This window comes from Lithobates pipiens, unplaced genomic scaffold (genome assembly GCF_037356315.1).
Source record: "Lithobates pipiens isolate NorthernLeopardFrog02 unplaced genomic scaffold, aLitPip1_a1.2 Scaffold_23, whole genome shotgun sequence".
Taxonomy (NCBI): Eukaryota; Metazoa; Chordata; class Amphibia; order Anura; family Ranidae; genus Lithobates; species Lithobates pipiens.
In genome coordinates this window covers 20769018-20783536 of record NW_027507785.1, presented here as the reverse complement: position 1 = coordinate 20783536, position 14519 = coordinate 20769018, and the positions used below count along the sequence as shown (strand labels likewise).

Genomic DNA, 14519 nt, shown 5'->3' with positions numbered 1-14519 from the left:
GAACTTCTGCCATGATCACTAACATCCAGTCAAAACCCAGAAAAGTCCCCACATGACTTCATCATGCCCAATCATGCTGAGGTGTTGAACAGCCAATCCTTGCAGAGCAGCAGAAGAAAGGAGTGGAAGGGAAATAAAAAATAATGCATGTCTCTTAGGCTAGTGCACGAGATATGTAAATCACCTGTCACTCACAGCAAGGGGGAGGATTTGACAATGTTTTTCTCTGTTTGTCAAGTTTTATCTCGCTGAACAATAAAAGACGATTGCTAAGAGCTGGATTAACTCTTTGTGGCAAGACTGGGCTCAAATGATAGGAAATCTTATACTCTACATTATGACATCACAAAATAAAAAATACATTTTCCAGTTTATATCCACTTTAATGCCCTTAGCTTTCTTTGTGGAACACCGAAATGCATATCATTTATAGGATAGGTTTGGAAAGGTAAAAACTTTTGCTTTGCAAAGTTTCAGGGAAATTGATTGAGGTTTAGGCACTTCATTTTTCATATTACATGTTAGGCTACATTAAGCCATTTTCACATTAAATGTTTTAGTATGTCCCCCTTCCGTACTGCATTCAAAATGTTTGACTAGAGATCCTCTAATTCTTTCATAATTATACATATCATCTCAGGAGATTTGCTGCAGCTGCTTATTTGATGCGCAAGTAATAGAACACTTAATTAGTAAAGCCTTTTATTATTTACAAACAACATTTGTAATTGGCCCCTGAGGATTACAACAAATTCATTAAGCCTTCTCCTGGATTTAATGAGGTCCAGTTTATATAAGTAGGGTTTGCACACAAGCCAAGTAAGCCAAGTACCCTTCTATCTGCATATGAGTAACTAAACATCATAATTAACATTTGCTTGTGATTTTCTGCTATGCTTTGGCTATGGGAGTTCTCCTGCAAACTGTAAGTTGATGATGGCTCAGGATAGTTAAAGCCTTGAAATTTAAGAAAATTGTGCACATCGGTACTTCCATTCAGGCTGGATTCACACCTATGGCATTTTTAGTGCTTTTTGCATTTTGCAGATTTGCACTACAGTCCAGTTAACATGGTTTCCTATGGAACACGTTCTGTATTGCAAATCTGCAAAATGCAGAAAGCATTAAAAATGCATAGGTGTGAATCAGGCCTTAATTAAAAGGTTTCTGTAGCTTTAGATAAAATTTCAACAGTGACACTGACCCGTCCAACATCTTATCCTCCCCGTCACTAAATGGAGACCTCTTCCTGTATGCAATTTTAATTTCTACTTTATTCTGCACAGTCTGTATCAGCTGACTCAGCATTTACTCTCTATAATCCAGGTAGAGAGGGCAGACGATGACAGACTCGTCCCACATCTTGGTCCTTGCACAGGTGGCCACCCCTAGTAGTTCTGAGCTGGTCTGTACAAGAGTCGTGTAGGGGACCCTGCTGAACAGAACTAAGGGGATCACACCCACTGTGTTGTAAATGATCTGCTCAACACCATCCAACTCTATAGACTGTGCTGTACATTCACTGCTTCATACCATCAAACTTTGAATGCTGTTCTGAACATTCTGTGCTTTGCAAAATTCCACTCTGTACACAGTGCTGTTCACACCATCCTACACTATGCTCTGCTCCACATCATCCTACTCTATACGCTGTGCTGTACATGCTTAGCTCCACGCCATCCAACTCTACACACTGTTCTGCAACTTCTCTCCATACAACATTCAACTTTGTACACTGTGCTGTACATTCTCTGTTTAATACCATTGCACTCTATACCCCAGGGGTCACTAAATGGCGGGCCGCGTTCCAAGCCTGGACTGAGTGCAAGTCCTGTCCAGACCATGGCTCCCCCATTTATCAACTGTATGAGCTCTCCTGAGCCTCTCTCCCAGCTGCCGCTGTCATCCTCACAGCTGGTGGGGGTCTGGAGGTGCTGCAGTTGGGGAGAAAGAATGGGAGTATTTTCAAATTAACAAGCAAGTAATCACCCGATTGCTAATATAGTAAGTTGGGCACTCTGATGTGGAGGGGCAGTATGATATAAATGGATACTGTGATTAAAAGGGCACATTGTTATAAAGGGTACTGCAATGTAAAGGGGCACTCCAATGTAAAGGGGAGCTGTGATGTGAAAGGGAACTGAGGACACTGTGTAACTGCTTTATAGGGAGGACTGAGATGTAAAGGGGGACTATGGACACTGATGTAAAGGGAGAAACTGTGAAATTAGGCTGGGTTCACTCCACGGTGAATTGTATGCAGGTTCCCCGCAATTTGCAATAGCAGGAGATTTTGCCCGGCTCTCTACGGGGCCGGTTCACATACCTCCGCAGCAGGTCCTGTGCGTCTTTTGGTCCATTTCAGGTCCGAATTTAGCCCAACATTCAAGCTGGAATCAGACCTTAAACGGTGAACCAGGACCTCTGCTGCGAGACGGATGCGGGGATGGTGTGAACCCAGCCTTAAAGGGGGCTGTGATGCGAAGGGTGGAGCTGAGGATACTGGTGAAAAGAGGAGGCCCTAATGTAAAGGGACTATGATGTGAAGGGTAGGCTAAAGACACTGATATATGGGGGGCTGTGATGTGTTATAGTGTGAAAGTGAGATTCGGACCTCTACCAAAAGAAAATTTTACTGAATGGACCTCCGTAAATTTTTATTCAAGACCCATACTATACACTGTGCTGTTCATTCTTTTCTTCCTACCATCCATTCTGTGCACTGCAGAGAGTGACATGGGGGACCCCACAGTGTACAGAGTGGAATGGGTAAGGACTGCTGCTGCCGCTTCTGGCGTAAGAAGGCAAGTACGCTCGCTCCCGTACACCATTCTATTCTGTTAACTGTGCTGGTCATTCTCCACCCTATCCCACCTTGTACATTGAGCCTTACATTGAGCTTTACATCATCTGATGCACTGTCCCTTGTGACATGTTAGACCTTTAGCCATCTCTGGTAACACATTGTCAGTCCCTTGTTTTCCTTCAATGATTTGCCCAAATTTTCTTATGTAGGAAACCCCTTTTTTGAGTGACATATGCTACGTATGCAGCATATCGTTCTAAGGCCTATTGTTCCAAACTGAATTCCCTATTACAGGATTTCACTGCACATTTCCGAAATGGTTTTCCAAATTAGTGATTGAAAGTTTCTACATAACAGCATCTCCTGAGCAAGGTGGCTTCAAGCAACACCTGTCTGTTGCAATTATTTTTTTGACTTTTTAGATGTGGTGCAGAGGGTGTCCCATTCAACTGGTTCTGTAGTCTGAAGCCAATGGGCTTCTTATTCATTTGCTGGAGTGTTGGAGATGTAACAAGGTGGTCCACCCTTTTATCTCCCCTCTTCTACAAGGTTATTGGATAGAGGTATGAAGGTCTTGCTGGTATGGTCTATGGCAGGGGTAGGCAACCTTAAAGAGGTGGACAGCTACAAGAACAACATGGGAGAAGTCAAAGATCATCGGGCACAGTGTCGCCTCCTCACAAGTCACAATTGATTTAAACCTCGAATTGCCATACTACCGTGTAGCAATCGCATGCATTGCACGGCAATCGTGTATTTGAATCAGGTGGCGGAGAGGAACCATATCACCTCCTCACCACCTGTCAAACACACTCAGATCACATTTTAGCCCTTGTACACACGGTCAGAGAATCCGTCGGAATGTGTCCTATCGGACCGTGTTGTCGGATAATCCGACTGTGTGGTATGTATCGGACTGATTCCGTCGGAATATCCGTCGGACCCAATTTTCCAACTTGTTGGAAATATTTTCCGACCAACTGGTTCGATCGGACATACTCCGATCATGTGTAGAGAATTTTGATCGGACCAAGTGCCACGCATGCTCAGATCAAATTCCTACATCAAAGCTATTGGCTACTAGCCTGAACGTAGTCCCATCGTTATGAAATTACAACATCACGTTCTGAATGATCGGATTTTTCGACAACTTTGTCCGACCGTGTGTATGCAACAGTTTCGGACAAGATCCGACGGATAAAATCCGACGGACAAAATCCGACGGATTTGGTTGTCGAAATCTCCGACCGTGTGTACAGGGGCTAAGAGGAACAGCAGTGCCTGACCACCAATTTGTGTACTGAGCTTTTCATGGAGTTTCAAAATCAGTCTATTTTAATTCTCAGTCCATAACAGGATCCTCCCTCGGTCCCTCCTACATACAGAAATAAATATAAGGTCCATGTACTATGAAAAAACATTTTTTTAAACAAAACACCATAAAATGTTATTATAATCAAGTTCTTGTGTAGGTAAATACAGAATTTCCTCGTGCTGTGGATTTCACTAACGTCTCTACAAAATTGGTGACAGAGTTTATCATCTTTGGCTTTCCCGGTTTTCAAAGTCTCAGTACTCTTCTTTTTTGTGTTTTTCTCTTTATCTACCTTTGCACTGTCACCGGAAATGGCATTATATTTCTCCTCATTATTCTGGACCAAAAACTTCACACTCCAATGTATTTCTTTGTCAGCAACCTCTCCTTCCTGGACATGAGTTCCATCACCGTGACCATCCCCAAGATGCTTGCCAAGTTCTCAGTTCACAATGATGAGATAGCTTATGTGGCCTGCTTCCTCCAGATGTATTACTTTATCTCTTGTCAAGCAGTTGAGTGTCTTCTCCTGACTGCCATGGCCTATGATCGCTATATGGCTATCTGTTCTCCCCTCCATTACCATAACATTATGGTCAGACAGCTGTATATTTCCCTAGCTGTGGCGTCATGGACAATAGGCTTAGCTTATCCAATTGCAACAGTCGTTCTGGCTTTTAGGTTGCCCTATTGTGGCCCAAATATCATTCACCATTATTACTGTGATCACCCACCGTTGCTTCAGTTGGCTTGTGCCGACACCTCACTCAATGTGACAATAGGTTCTTCTCTTGGTGCCATTATACTTCTGCTATGCTTCTCTCTAATTGTGACGTCCTATGTTCATATCATCAGGTCTGTGCTCAAGATAGCATCATCCAAAGGGCGTAAGAAAACATTTTCCACCTGTGCTTCACATTTTGTGGTGGTGAACATGTTCTTCCTGCCTTTGATCTTCATGTATATTCGGCCAACTGCTTCATACTCGGCTGATATTGACTCTCTGGTGGCCATGTTGTACACAGTATTAACACCTATGCTGAACCCCGTTGTGTATAGCTTACGGAATAAAGATATTAAGAATGCTTTTAGAAAACAAATATGTTGTACCTAAAATGTACATAAAGTCAATACAGATGAAGGTACATGTTCCCTGACTTACCTATAATCTCTTTCAACACATTTGACATACAGAAAATGAAAAATAAAGGGTTCTGTGCAATTGATGTAATTAGCATAATGTCTACAAAATGTATAATTTATTCATTTCAAAAATAATTGATTCCCACATTACAAAGCCCCTTCCTGTTTAGAATAAGAAAGGCAACCCTATTTTCAGTCCCCAGAACTGTTCTTGTTCTTACCAAACTACAGTGAGGAAAATAATAATTTGAACCCCTGCAGATTTTGAAAGTTTGCCCACTTACAAAGAGATTAAGGGTCTCTCATTTTTTTTTAAATCATAGGTGTACAGTATATCAACCAAAAATACAGAAAACACATGATACAAAAATTATAAATTGAGTTGCAGTTCGATGAGTAAAACAAGTATTTTATCCCCAAGCAAAACATGACTTAGTACTTGGTGGAGAAACTTGTTGGCAAGCACGGAGGTCAGACGTTTCTTGTAGTTGGTGACCAGGTTTGCACACATCTCAGGAGGGATCTGGTCCACTCTTCTTTACAGATCTTCTCTAAATTCTAACACCCCTTTCACACCAAGGTGTTTTGCAGGCGCTATAGCGTTAGAAATAGCACATGCAATCCGCCCTAAAGAAGCTGCACCATTGTGTGTAGTGTGAAAGCCCCGATGGCTTTCACACTACAGTGGTGCGCTGGTAGGACGTCAGAAAAAAAGTCCTGCCAGCAGCTTCTTTGGAGCGGTGAAGGACTTTTACTGCTCCTCCACCGCTGCTCCCCATTGAAATCAATGGGGCAGCGCTGTAATGCCGCCGGCAAAACGCCGCTATTGCGGCGTATTGCCAGCGGTTTTAACCCTTTCGCGGCCGCTAGCGGGGGTAAAAGCGCCCCGCTAGCGGCCGAAATGCGCCGCAAATCGCTAAAAATAGCGGCGTTTTACCGCCGGCGCAAAGGGCGGTGTGGTGTGAAAGGGGTGTTAAGGTTACCTGGCTGTCGCTTGGCAACTCGAAGTTTCAGCTCCCTCCATACATTTTCTATAGGATTAAAATAATTGTAAAGCTTTGTTTTTTTGTTTCTTTAAATAACAAACATGTCAGACCTACCTGTTCTGTGCAAGAATTTTGCACAGAGTGGGCCCGATCCTTCTCCGCTGGAGACCACCCGTGGTGCCCCTGGTTCCTCCTCTTCTTGAGTGCCCCCACGGAGAGCCGCTTGGAGCACTCATGCGGGCACGCTCCTGAGTCCTGCTGCTGCGTCCAATGACACAGACAGCAGGATTCGGCCCTGCCCCTGACCTGTGTCACTGGATTTGATTGACAGCAGCGGGAGTCAATTGCTCCTGCTACTATCAATCTATCCAATGAGAACCCAAGAAAGCGGATGGAGCTGCTGTGCTCATCCCCATTGCTGGAACGACCAAGGTTCAGGTAAGAAAATTGGGTTGGAGGGGGTCTGGGGGGGGGGGGGGGGGGGGGGTGGTGTGCTGCAATACAAAAGGTTTTTCATCTTAATGCAGTTGCGTGAAAATGTCAACCTCACGGCCCTTGAAGCTGCTCGTTCTGGCTTGCCCCCTCAAAGCGCCCGTGAGGTCAGATCCAGATATGTGGAGTACTTTGTAGGTAGGGGGGGGGGGGGGGGCATTGATATGCCAGACAATGTCTGAGAGGCATTTTTTTAATACATTTTTCTTTGAAACTCCAATAATCTTTGTTTTCATTTACTGCTTGGCTTTGTTTTAGGTGTCTCCTAGGTTTGATTTGTGTTTTTTTGGGGCGTTTTTCTACAACAGTGCAAACCCAATTTCAGAGCGAGATGAGGTGACAGTCTCTTCTTCAGATAATCTTATTATGTTGTGGGTCTGCTACACACACACCTTGTTTTTGTTGATAATGTATGCAGTGTATTACTGACAAAAATATTGATCATTTTCAGCACCATGGCAGAAATATGTGGGGTCATGAAAATGGCATAATTGGGGAAATTTAAACATCACTGTGGGTGTTATTTACTAAAGACAAATCCACTATGCACTACAAGTGCACTGCAAAAGTGCACCTGAAACTGCACTTGGAGTGCAAAGTGGATTTTCCTTTAGTAAATAACACCCATTGCCACAGAAACCAACAACTTTACTCCAAATACTGCTTTTGCACATTGAAAAAGGAAGCCACACATTGTTGATAATTTAACTTTTTACTCATAGCACATTCACATGTGCGTTTAGAAAAGGGTTTTACAACAAACCAACATATTTGGTGTATATAAAACATTATTTTGGGTAACATTTTTCTAACTTTTGCAGTTTTTGTGTAAACAGGCATGTATCAAAGCATAACATACAGAACACAGGAACTTACAAAGTTCAACTTTGAAAAGTGAAGACAATATCAGACATGAGTATGTACAAACTGTGCTGATATTGCTTTCGTTGGACGAGGTGTCACCCCTGGAAAAGCCAAATTTGGAAGATGCACACAAATTGAGAATCAAAAAGTGGCCAGTTTCCTCCTGTTCCCATGCCTAATGTCAACATGTGCTATCTCCCATCATGGGGTATCAATGTACGTGTTTTGGGTGTGCAACCCCTTCATCTCAGCCACTTTAGTAGCAAGGAAGGGTTTGCACCCACAAAACGCATACATTGATCCCCCATGATGGGAGATAGTACATGTTGACACACTGTGTGCATCTTCCAAATTTGGCTTTTATAAAAATATAAAAGTGTTTTTGACCATTTAAAATGGATGCTAGCTAGTTTGGGGTGTTTCAGACTCTCCCTAAAACATCAATGATGTTCTTCATTTTTTGTTGAACATCATTGATGTTTTTCTGGATATTCTCTAAATCGCGATTGCACCCCATTATTTCCCCAATGAGGATCTGGGCACTTTCATTGGTAAAATGCAATTCTTCTTCCACAACATCCACATCACCTAAAAAGAAACAAAAAAAAACACACCATGTATTATAAGTATGCAGGCATACATTGATTAGCTTACCTGAAGCTGTGAACTTCGACACTCACCTGTTGTGGTGACAATTTCGCCAATCTCTACAATCTCTCCTTCCTCCTACTCCTCTGCTTGTGCTTTTGGTATTTCCCCTTCTTTGGGAGGTGTGGGGTCCCTGGTGTCCTCAGACATCCCGAGTCTTCTCTCCCCTATGAGAATGTAAAAAAGGAATACATAGCACACAGATATTTGAGGGCAGAAATAGGAATATGAAACATTGCTTGGAAGTGTCGTACAATTGTGTTTTTTGGCAGAATTCAAAGGTGAAAACATTATTTTTGACACTTTCTAAAGCTGGAATACTTACCTGTTGTGTGAACAAATGTAGTCAAGTGCAACTTGGCAAAACATCGTTTTTGGAGTGGGCTAACGAATGATGTTTATTACCAACGATTGAACCCATGAACTTGAGTTGGCCATTTTAAACTGTACAACATTAAATCAAAGCACATGGAGCAGTATGCAAGCAATAATAATAATATGAACACACGACAACTACTTACCGTATTTATCTGCGTATAACACACACTTTTTTCCCCTTAAAATCAGGGTGCGTGTTATACGCCGATCCCCCGCGATTTTCCCGCGTTTTTTGGGCTCTGGGCGGCTTTCAGCTGCCTTCGGCCCTTCTCGCGGCTTTCGGCCCTCCTTTGTCCGTACTCGGCGGCTTTCGCCCACCTTCGGCCCTTCTCGGCGGCCGAAAACCGCCAAGAAGGGCCGAGAGTGGCTGAAAGCCGCTGAGTACGACCAAGGCAGCCGAAAGCCGCCGAGTATGGCCGAAGCCGAGGCAGCGGAAAGCCGCAGAGAACTTCCGGGTGCCGCCGAGATACACAGGACATCTCGGCGGTGCCATTTTTAAAAACAAAAACTGACTCACTGAGGGAACAATGATGCACAAGGCTGCAATGACGGACAAACTGCATGACAAGGCTGCATGACGGACAGGCTGCAATGACAAGGCTGCAATGATGGACAGGCTGCATGACAAAGCTGCAATTGACACTGACAAGGCTTCAGATGGACACTGATGAGGCTGCATTGATGGGCATTTAAATGTAAGTTTTTTTTCCTTAAATGTCCCTCCTAAAAGTTTTTTTCCTTAAAATTCCCTCCTAAACTTGGGGTGCGTGTTATACGCCGGTGCGTGTTATACGCCGATAAATACGGTACTGTTTTGAAGAACTCGCTTGATCCTTCTGTACTGATCGTGCTCCCTCAGTTTCAGGTCTGACCAGCGCTTTCTTAGTTGATCCTTGGATCGTCATACCCCAAAATTCTTCTGAAGACTCTTCACAACTTTATTCATGATCTTGGCCTTTATGACATTTGGGTTTGGGTAAGGTCCATACTTCCCATCATAGTCGTTCCTCTTCAATATGTCCACCATCTCCAACATCTCTCCAAAAGACATATTTGAGGCCATAAATTTTCTCCTCCGGGATCGGGACATTTCTGGCTCCGGCTTTCCTCGTCCTCCTCTTTGTTAGTGGAATTCTGATCATGCCCCTGCTGTGATTCCGCCATGTGCTCTCCCCACTGCGCCAAAAGAGAAGGGGCGGGGAATAGTCTAGAAAGAATGTCATGGGCGGGTGGAGTTTCACGCATGCGCACTGTATATAAAACGCAACACGCGCGTGTCGTATGTACGCAGAGGGAGAAGCTGATCGTGCAAACGAAGGTACAATTTTAACTTGGTACATCACTAGCCTATACTGCTTCTAGATTGAGGCCCACATTGGGACAAGATTAGGAGAGTTTAGCCTGACATTAGGGTTTGTCTTGTGTTGTGTCTTGCAGAGAATATGGATGGGTTTAACGACCATAGCTTTCTCCCCCTGTTCATCGTCAAGTACAGGGAGCTGCCCTGTCTGTGGCAAGCTACACATCCCCACTACAGCAACAAATTAAAGAGGCAGGCAGCGATGGAGAAACTGGTGGAGTTTGTGAAGCCAGTGCTCCCCAGGGCAGACATCAACTGTATAAGAACGAAAATTGGTGGCCTGAGGAGTACATATCTGAGGGAGCGCAGGAAGGTGCTAGAGTCCATGCAAACTGGAGCAGCAACAGATGAAGTTTTTGTCCCCAGGCTATGGTATTATGAGAGGATGCATTTTCTGTCAGACCAGGCTGAGGTCAGGGAATCCCTCTCTACCCTTCCTTCCACTCTTCCTTCTATGCTTCATTCCACCCTTGCTGAGGCTTCCAACACCCAACCTGGGCCTTCCAGACAGGAAGAAGTGGAGGAGCCCAGCTTGAGCCAGGTATAGTATTGTTCTACATATTTTTGGAGTAAAAATGAATGATGTTAACTTGATTGTTGCTCACTAATTGCTGATTTTAGAAAGTGTTTCACATATCAATAGACAGTAGTGGCCAAAACATTTTGGCCAAGAATGAAAAATGCTGGGCTCAGAATGATAGTCTTTTCTATTTGTTAACAATTTACAACAGTCTTGAGCTGAAAATTGTGTGTGTTTGATGAACCAAAAACTAAAACTATGTCCCTTTTTCATATGCAGGAAAGCCTCAGCCAGGAGGAGGAGGGTGTGAAATGCAGCAGCTAGGAGGTGGCTGTGGAACGTGGCAGCCAGGAGGAGGCGGGGGTAAGCGACAGCCAAGAGGTGGGTAGGCGTAGGAGCCTGACTCAGTCACAGGTCCCTCCCCTCCGCCTTCCACCCGAAAGGGCCAGAAAGGGAGAGAATGGGGAGGAGTCGGCTCTGAAGCTCATTGGGAAGGCTTCAGCAGCCCTCGAAGCCACCCCCACATATCAAGAGCCCTTTGCCACTTTGGCTGCCTGAAAACTCCAGCAACCACACACTCAACAAGGGGTTATTGGGCCAAATCGCACAAACAACACACTTGTGTGATTTGGACCATGCTCATCCTCCTCCTCCTCCACCTTCTGCCACACCTCCAGCACCACAGCCACAGCCTGGAAGGAAGCATCGAAGGAAGACCAGAGAGTGATGGCCTGGGTTCAGTCTGGTCTGACAGAAGATGCAGCCTCTTGTAGGACCACAGCCTGGGCACATAGATGTCCTCTGCTGCTGTTCCGAATTTCTTGAACTTTAGGACCAGACTTCTCTCCCTCAGACATGTATTCCTCAGGCCACCAATTTTTGCGCTTAAATAGTTGATGTGTGCCCTGGGGGCCAAAGACTTCGCTAATTTCCCCAGTTTCTCCAGCGCTGTCTCCCTCTTTATCTGTTGCTGACACCTAAATAAAGTTTTTTTTTGGTTCAAGAAATACTTGCCTATGTGTTTTACTTCAAAAAGGACAGTTTATTTGTGAGTAGGCAGGTACATTTCAAAAATACAAAGTCAAATTAATAACAACAACACCAAACAACCTCCTCTAGATTAAAAAAGAAAACAATACAATAAAAAGATAATAATGGTGTTGTGGTAAGTTCACACACAAAACACACCAAAAAAAATTCCAAAGATGAGCAAACTGTCAAAAAAGGAGATCTTCATTAAAAAAACCAACCACAAAAAAAAAAAAAAAAAAAAGATTGGGGAGATGTGACGAATTAAAATATTGTATTCATGAAATGAGAAAAAAGAATAAAGAAATAAGTTTGGGAGAAGTGTGTGTGAATATGAGCAGCAAAACAACTTCATTCTTGTAGCATTCTAAAGAAAAAGAGAATGCATTGCATTAAAGAATTTTTAACATTGTAGTGTGACGAATATGCTATATCGATTACAAACGGTAGTTTTACCTGACCGAGCGCTTCTGTCTCAGAATTTATTCTGAGCATGCGTGGCACCTCGTCCGTCAGACTAGGCTACACACGATTGGAACTGACGCGCATCGGATCATGTTGTCGGAAAAATTTTATAGCCAGCTCTCAAACTATTCCGACAGAAACAGTCCGATGGAGCCCACACACTGTCAGATTATCCGACAATACGGTCCGATCGGACATTTTCCATCGGATTTTCCGACCGTGTGTACAGGAGCTAAGAGTGCACGCTTACCAGAGGGCAAGTGTTAATAGCTCACACAAAATACACAGCAGGGTCTCCGAGGTGGGTCTCAACTTGCCATTCAAGATCAAACTGGAATCGCACCCGGAAAGGCTCTCACATATGAAGCAATGATCTCTCAAAAAATATAAGCAGAGGGACTTCCCATAGTGTAAATCTGGTATACAGCTTTATCAAAAAGTAAAAGTAGATATACTCACAAACATGAACATTAAAAGACAGAGTTTATGCCGACCGGCAAGCGAACGCCCATTCGCTCAGATCCTATGTGACTGCGTCAGCACGTCCTAGTCACCCGATGCGCGTTTCGTCACACGATGACGTCGTCTGGGGTTTTACACTATGGGAAGTCCTTCTGCTTATATTTTTTGAGAGATCATTGCTTCATATGTGAGAGCTTTTCCAGGTGCGATTCCAGTTTGATCTTGAATGGCAAGTTGAGACCCACCTCAGAGACCCTGCTGTGTATTTTGTGTAAGCTATTAACGCTTGCCCTCTGGTAAGCGTGCATTCTTAGCCCTTGTACACACGGTCGGAAAATCCAATGGAAAATGTTATGGGCGGTTATGGGTGGATGTACGCTCATTGTCTCTGCTGTGTCTCTGCTGTGTCTGATCAGCACATGCCGAGATTAGCAGCGTGCACCTGCTAGTAGCCTTCCACCTACAAGGATGGGTAGCATAATCCAGGTATGCATTGTTCTCGGGAACAATGCATAATAAGCGGAATTGTAGTCATCATTCATTGGTTATTGTATAAATTCATTTATTCTGTGCCATGTCTTTATTTGGTCATGTCCTTATATGGTCATTCACATCCTGTGTTTGTCATTTCCTGTGATGTCACTTCCTATGTAAGAAGTAATTGGCTGAAACCAGCACTTCCTGTTTGTGAAAGCTTTTGTGATAATAAAGGGCCATGCTGGCTAGTGTGAGTCAGAGATGCTGACCGAGCCATGCTAAGATGAGGATGTAAGAATGTGGCAATGTCTGATTACTGGGGAATAGGGAACCAGGGGAGGCATACGATCGTAAGGATCATTATATCATTAGATTGAAGGGTGCTTATTAGGGCAAGAGTGTGGTGGATTATCCACGACACTCTTGCCCCTTCCTGTACACAAACAGCCCCTCCTTTTCCTTCACAGTCCCTACTTGTAAAGGAAATCATCCTACCTAGTCCCGACTAGTTTTCACAAAGTTTCTGACCCAGAGGAGCACAGTCAGGGGCTCACTGACAACTCATTGGGCCCCCAGGCAATTGGAGATCATGGGGCCCCCCTGTGTCCCTGCCACACTGCCCACATTACATACCCCCTTTAGCTGCAGAGGCAGCAGCTGGGGATGTACACATGCTGCGGCAGGAATTATACCCCCTTTTGCTTTTGGTGGGTGGCCGTGATCCAATCAAGTGAAAAGGGCCACTCTGAAAATACCCAGCAACCATGTGTAATGCACGCAGTAGCAGCATGCTAGTGTGGGATCCAAGGGGTTAAAGCAGGTGATGCGATGAGGCAATACAGTGCCACCCTATCGCCTGCTTTAACCATCTGGTTGCTGTACTGCACAAGGTTGCACGACCTTTGCAGAGCAGCCCCATGACAAGCATGACAGAGTGTATAATTCCTGTTGAGACTGCAACATGTGTACACCCCTGGCTACTGCAGTTAAAGGGGATGTGGTTGGGGTGGGGGACAAAACAGGCATAATCCATGAGGTTTTACCACCCCCTAACTGTGAATGTAAACAAGCCTTTACTATCCTGAGTTCCCTATCACATTTGATTTTTAGGGGACCCCTGGGGTGAGAACAGAGAGGGATCCCTGGTATGAGGACAGAGGATGATCCTGGGTTGGGGGCAGAGAGGAGGACCACAGAGGGGCAGGTGGCAACTCTTTGCTTTGGGGAAGGGGGCGGTCTGATTGGAAAATTACCCCCCACATACCACCCACCCCCCTACTAGCACATTTCCTATCCCCTCAAAGAGCACCCCCCCAGTACATGTTCTCTTATACCCCCTCTAGCCTCTCCCATCACTTCTCCATGTGTTATCTGCCCCCAACCCCCTTGCCGATCCACAAACTATACACAGTCCTCAGAATCAGCGTGGCTCCTGTTGTGTAATATCTCTCCTCCCTGGCTCCTCCTCCTTCTGTCTGTGTAGATTGGAGCCAAGGAGGAGGATCATCAGTGGGTCTTTGTGATGTGCTGCAGGCTCAGGATGGAGAGATATTGGCTGCCACTAGGGATGAGCC

At 44.5% G+C, this 14519-nt stretch overlaps 1 protein-coding gene across 1 annotated transcript; it reads left to right on the top strand.

Annotated features, from left to right (window-relative positions):
* Positions 1-831: 831 nt before the first annotated feature.
* Positions 832-5294, top strand: LOC143926888 (olfactory receptor 6N1-like). Its single transcript, XM_077450928.1, has 2 exons — positions 832-925; positions 4279-5294. Exons 1-2 carry the CDS (start codon positions 905-907, stop codon positions 5233-5235), a joined length of 978 nt encoding a protein of 325 aa, XP_077307054.1. The 5' UTR covers positions 832-904; the 3' UTR covers positions 5236-5294.
* Positions 5295-14519: the final 9225 nt, after the last annotated feature.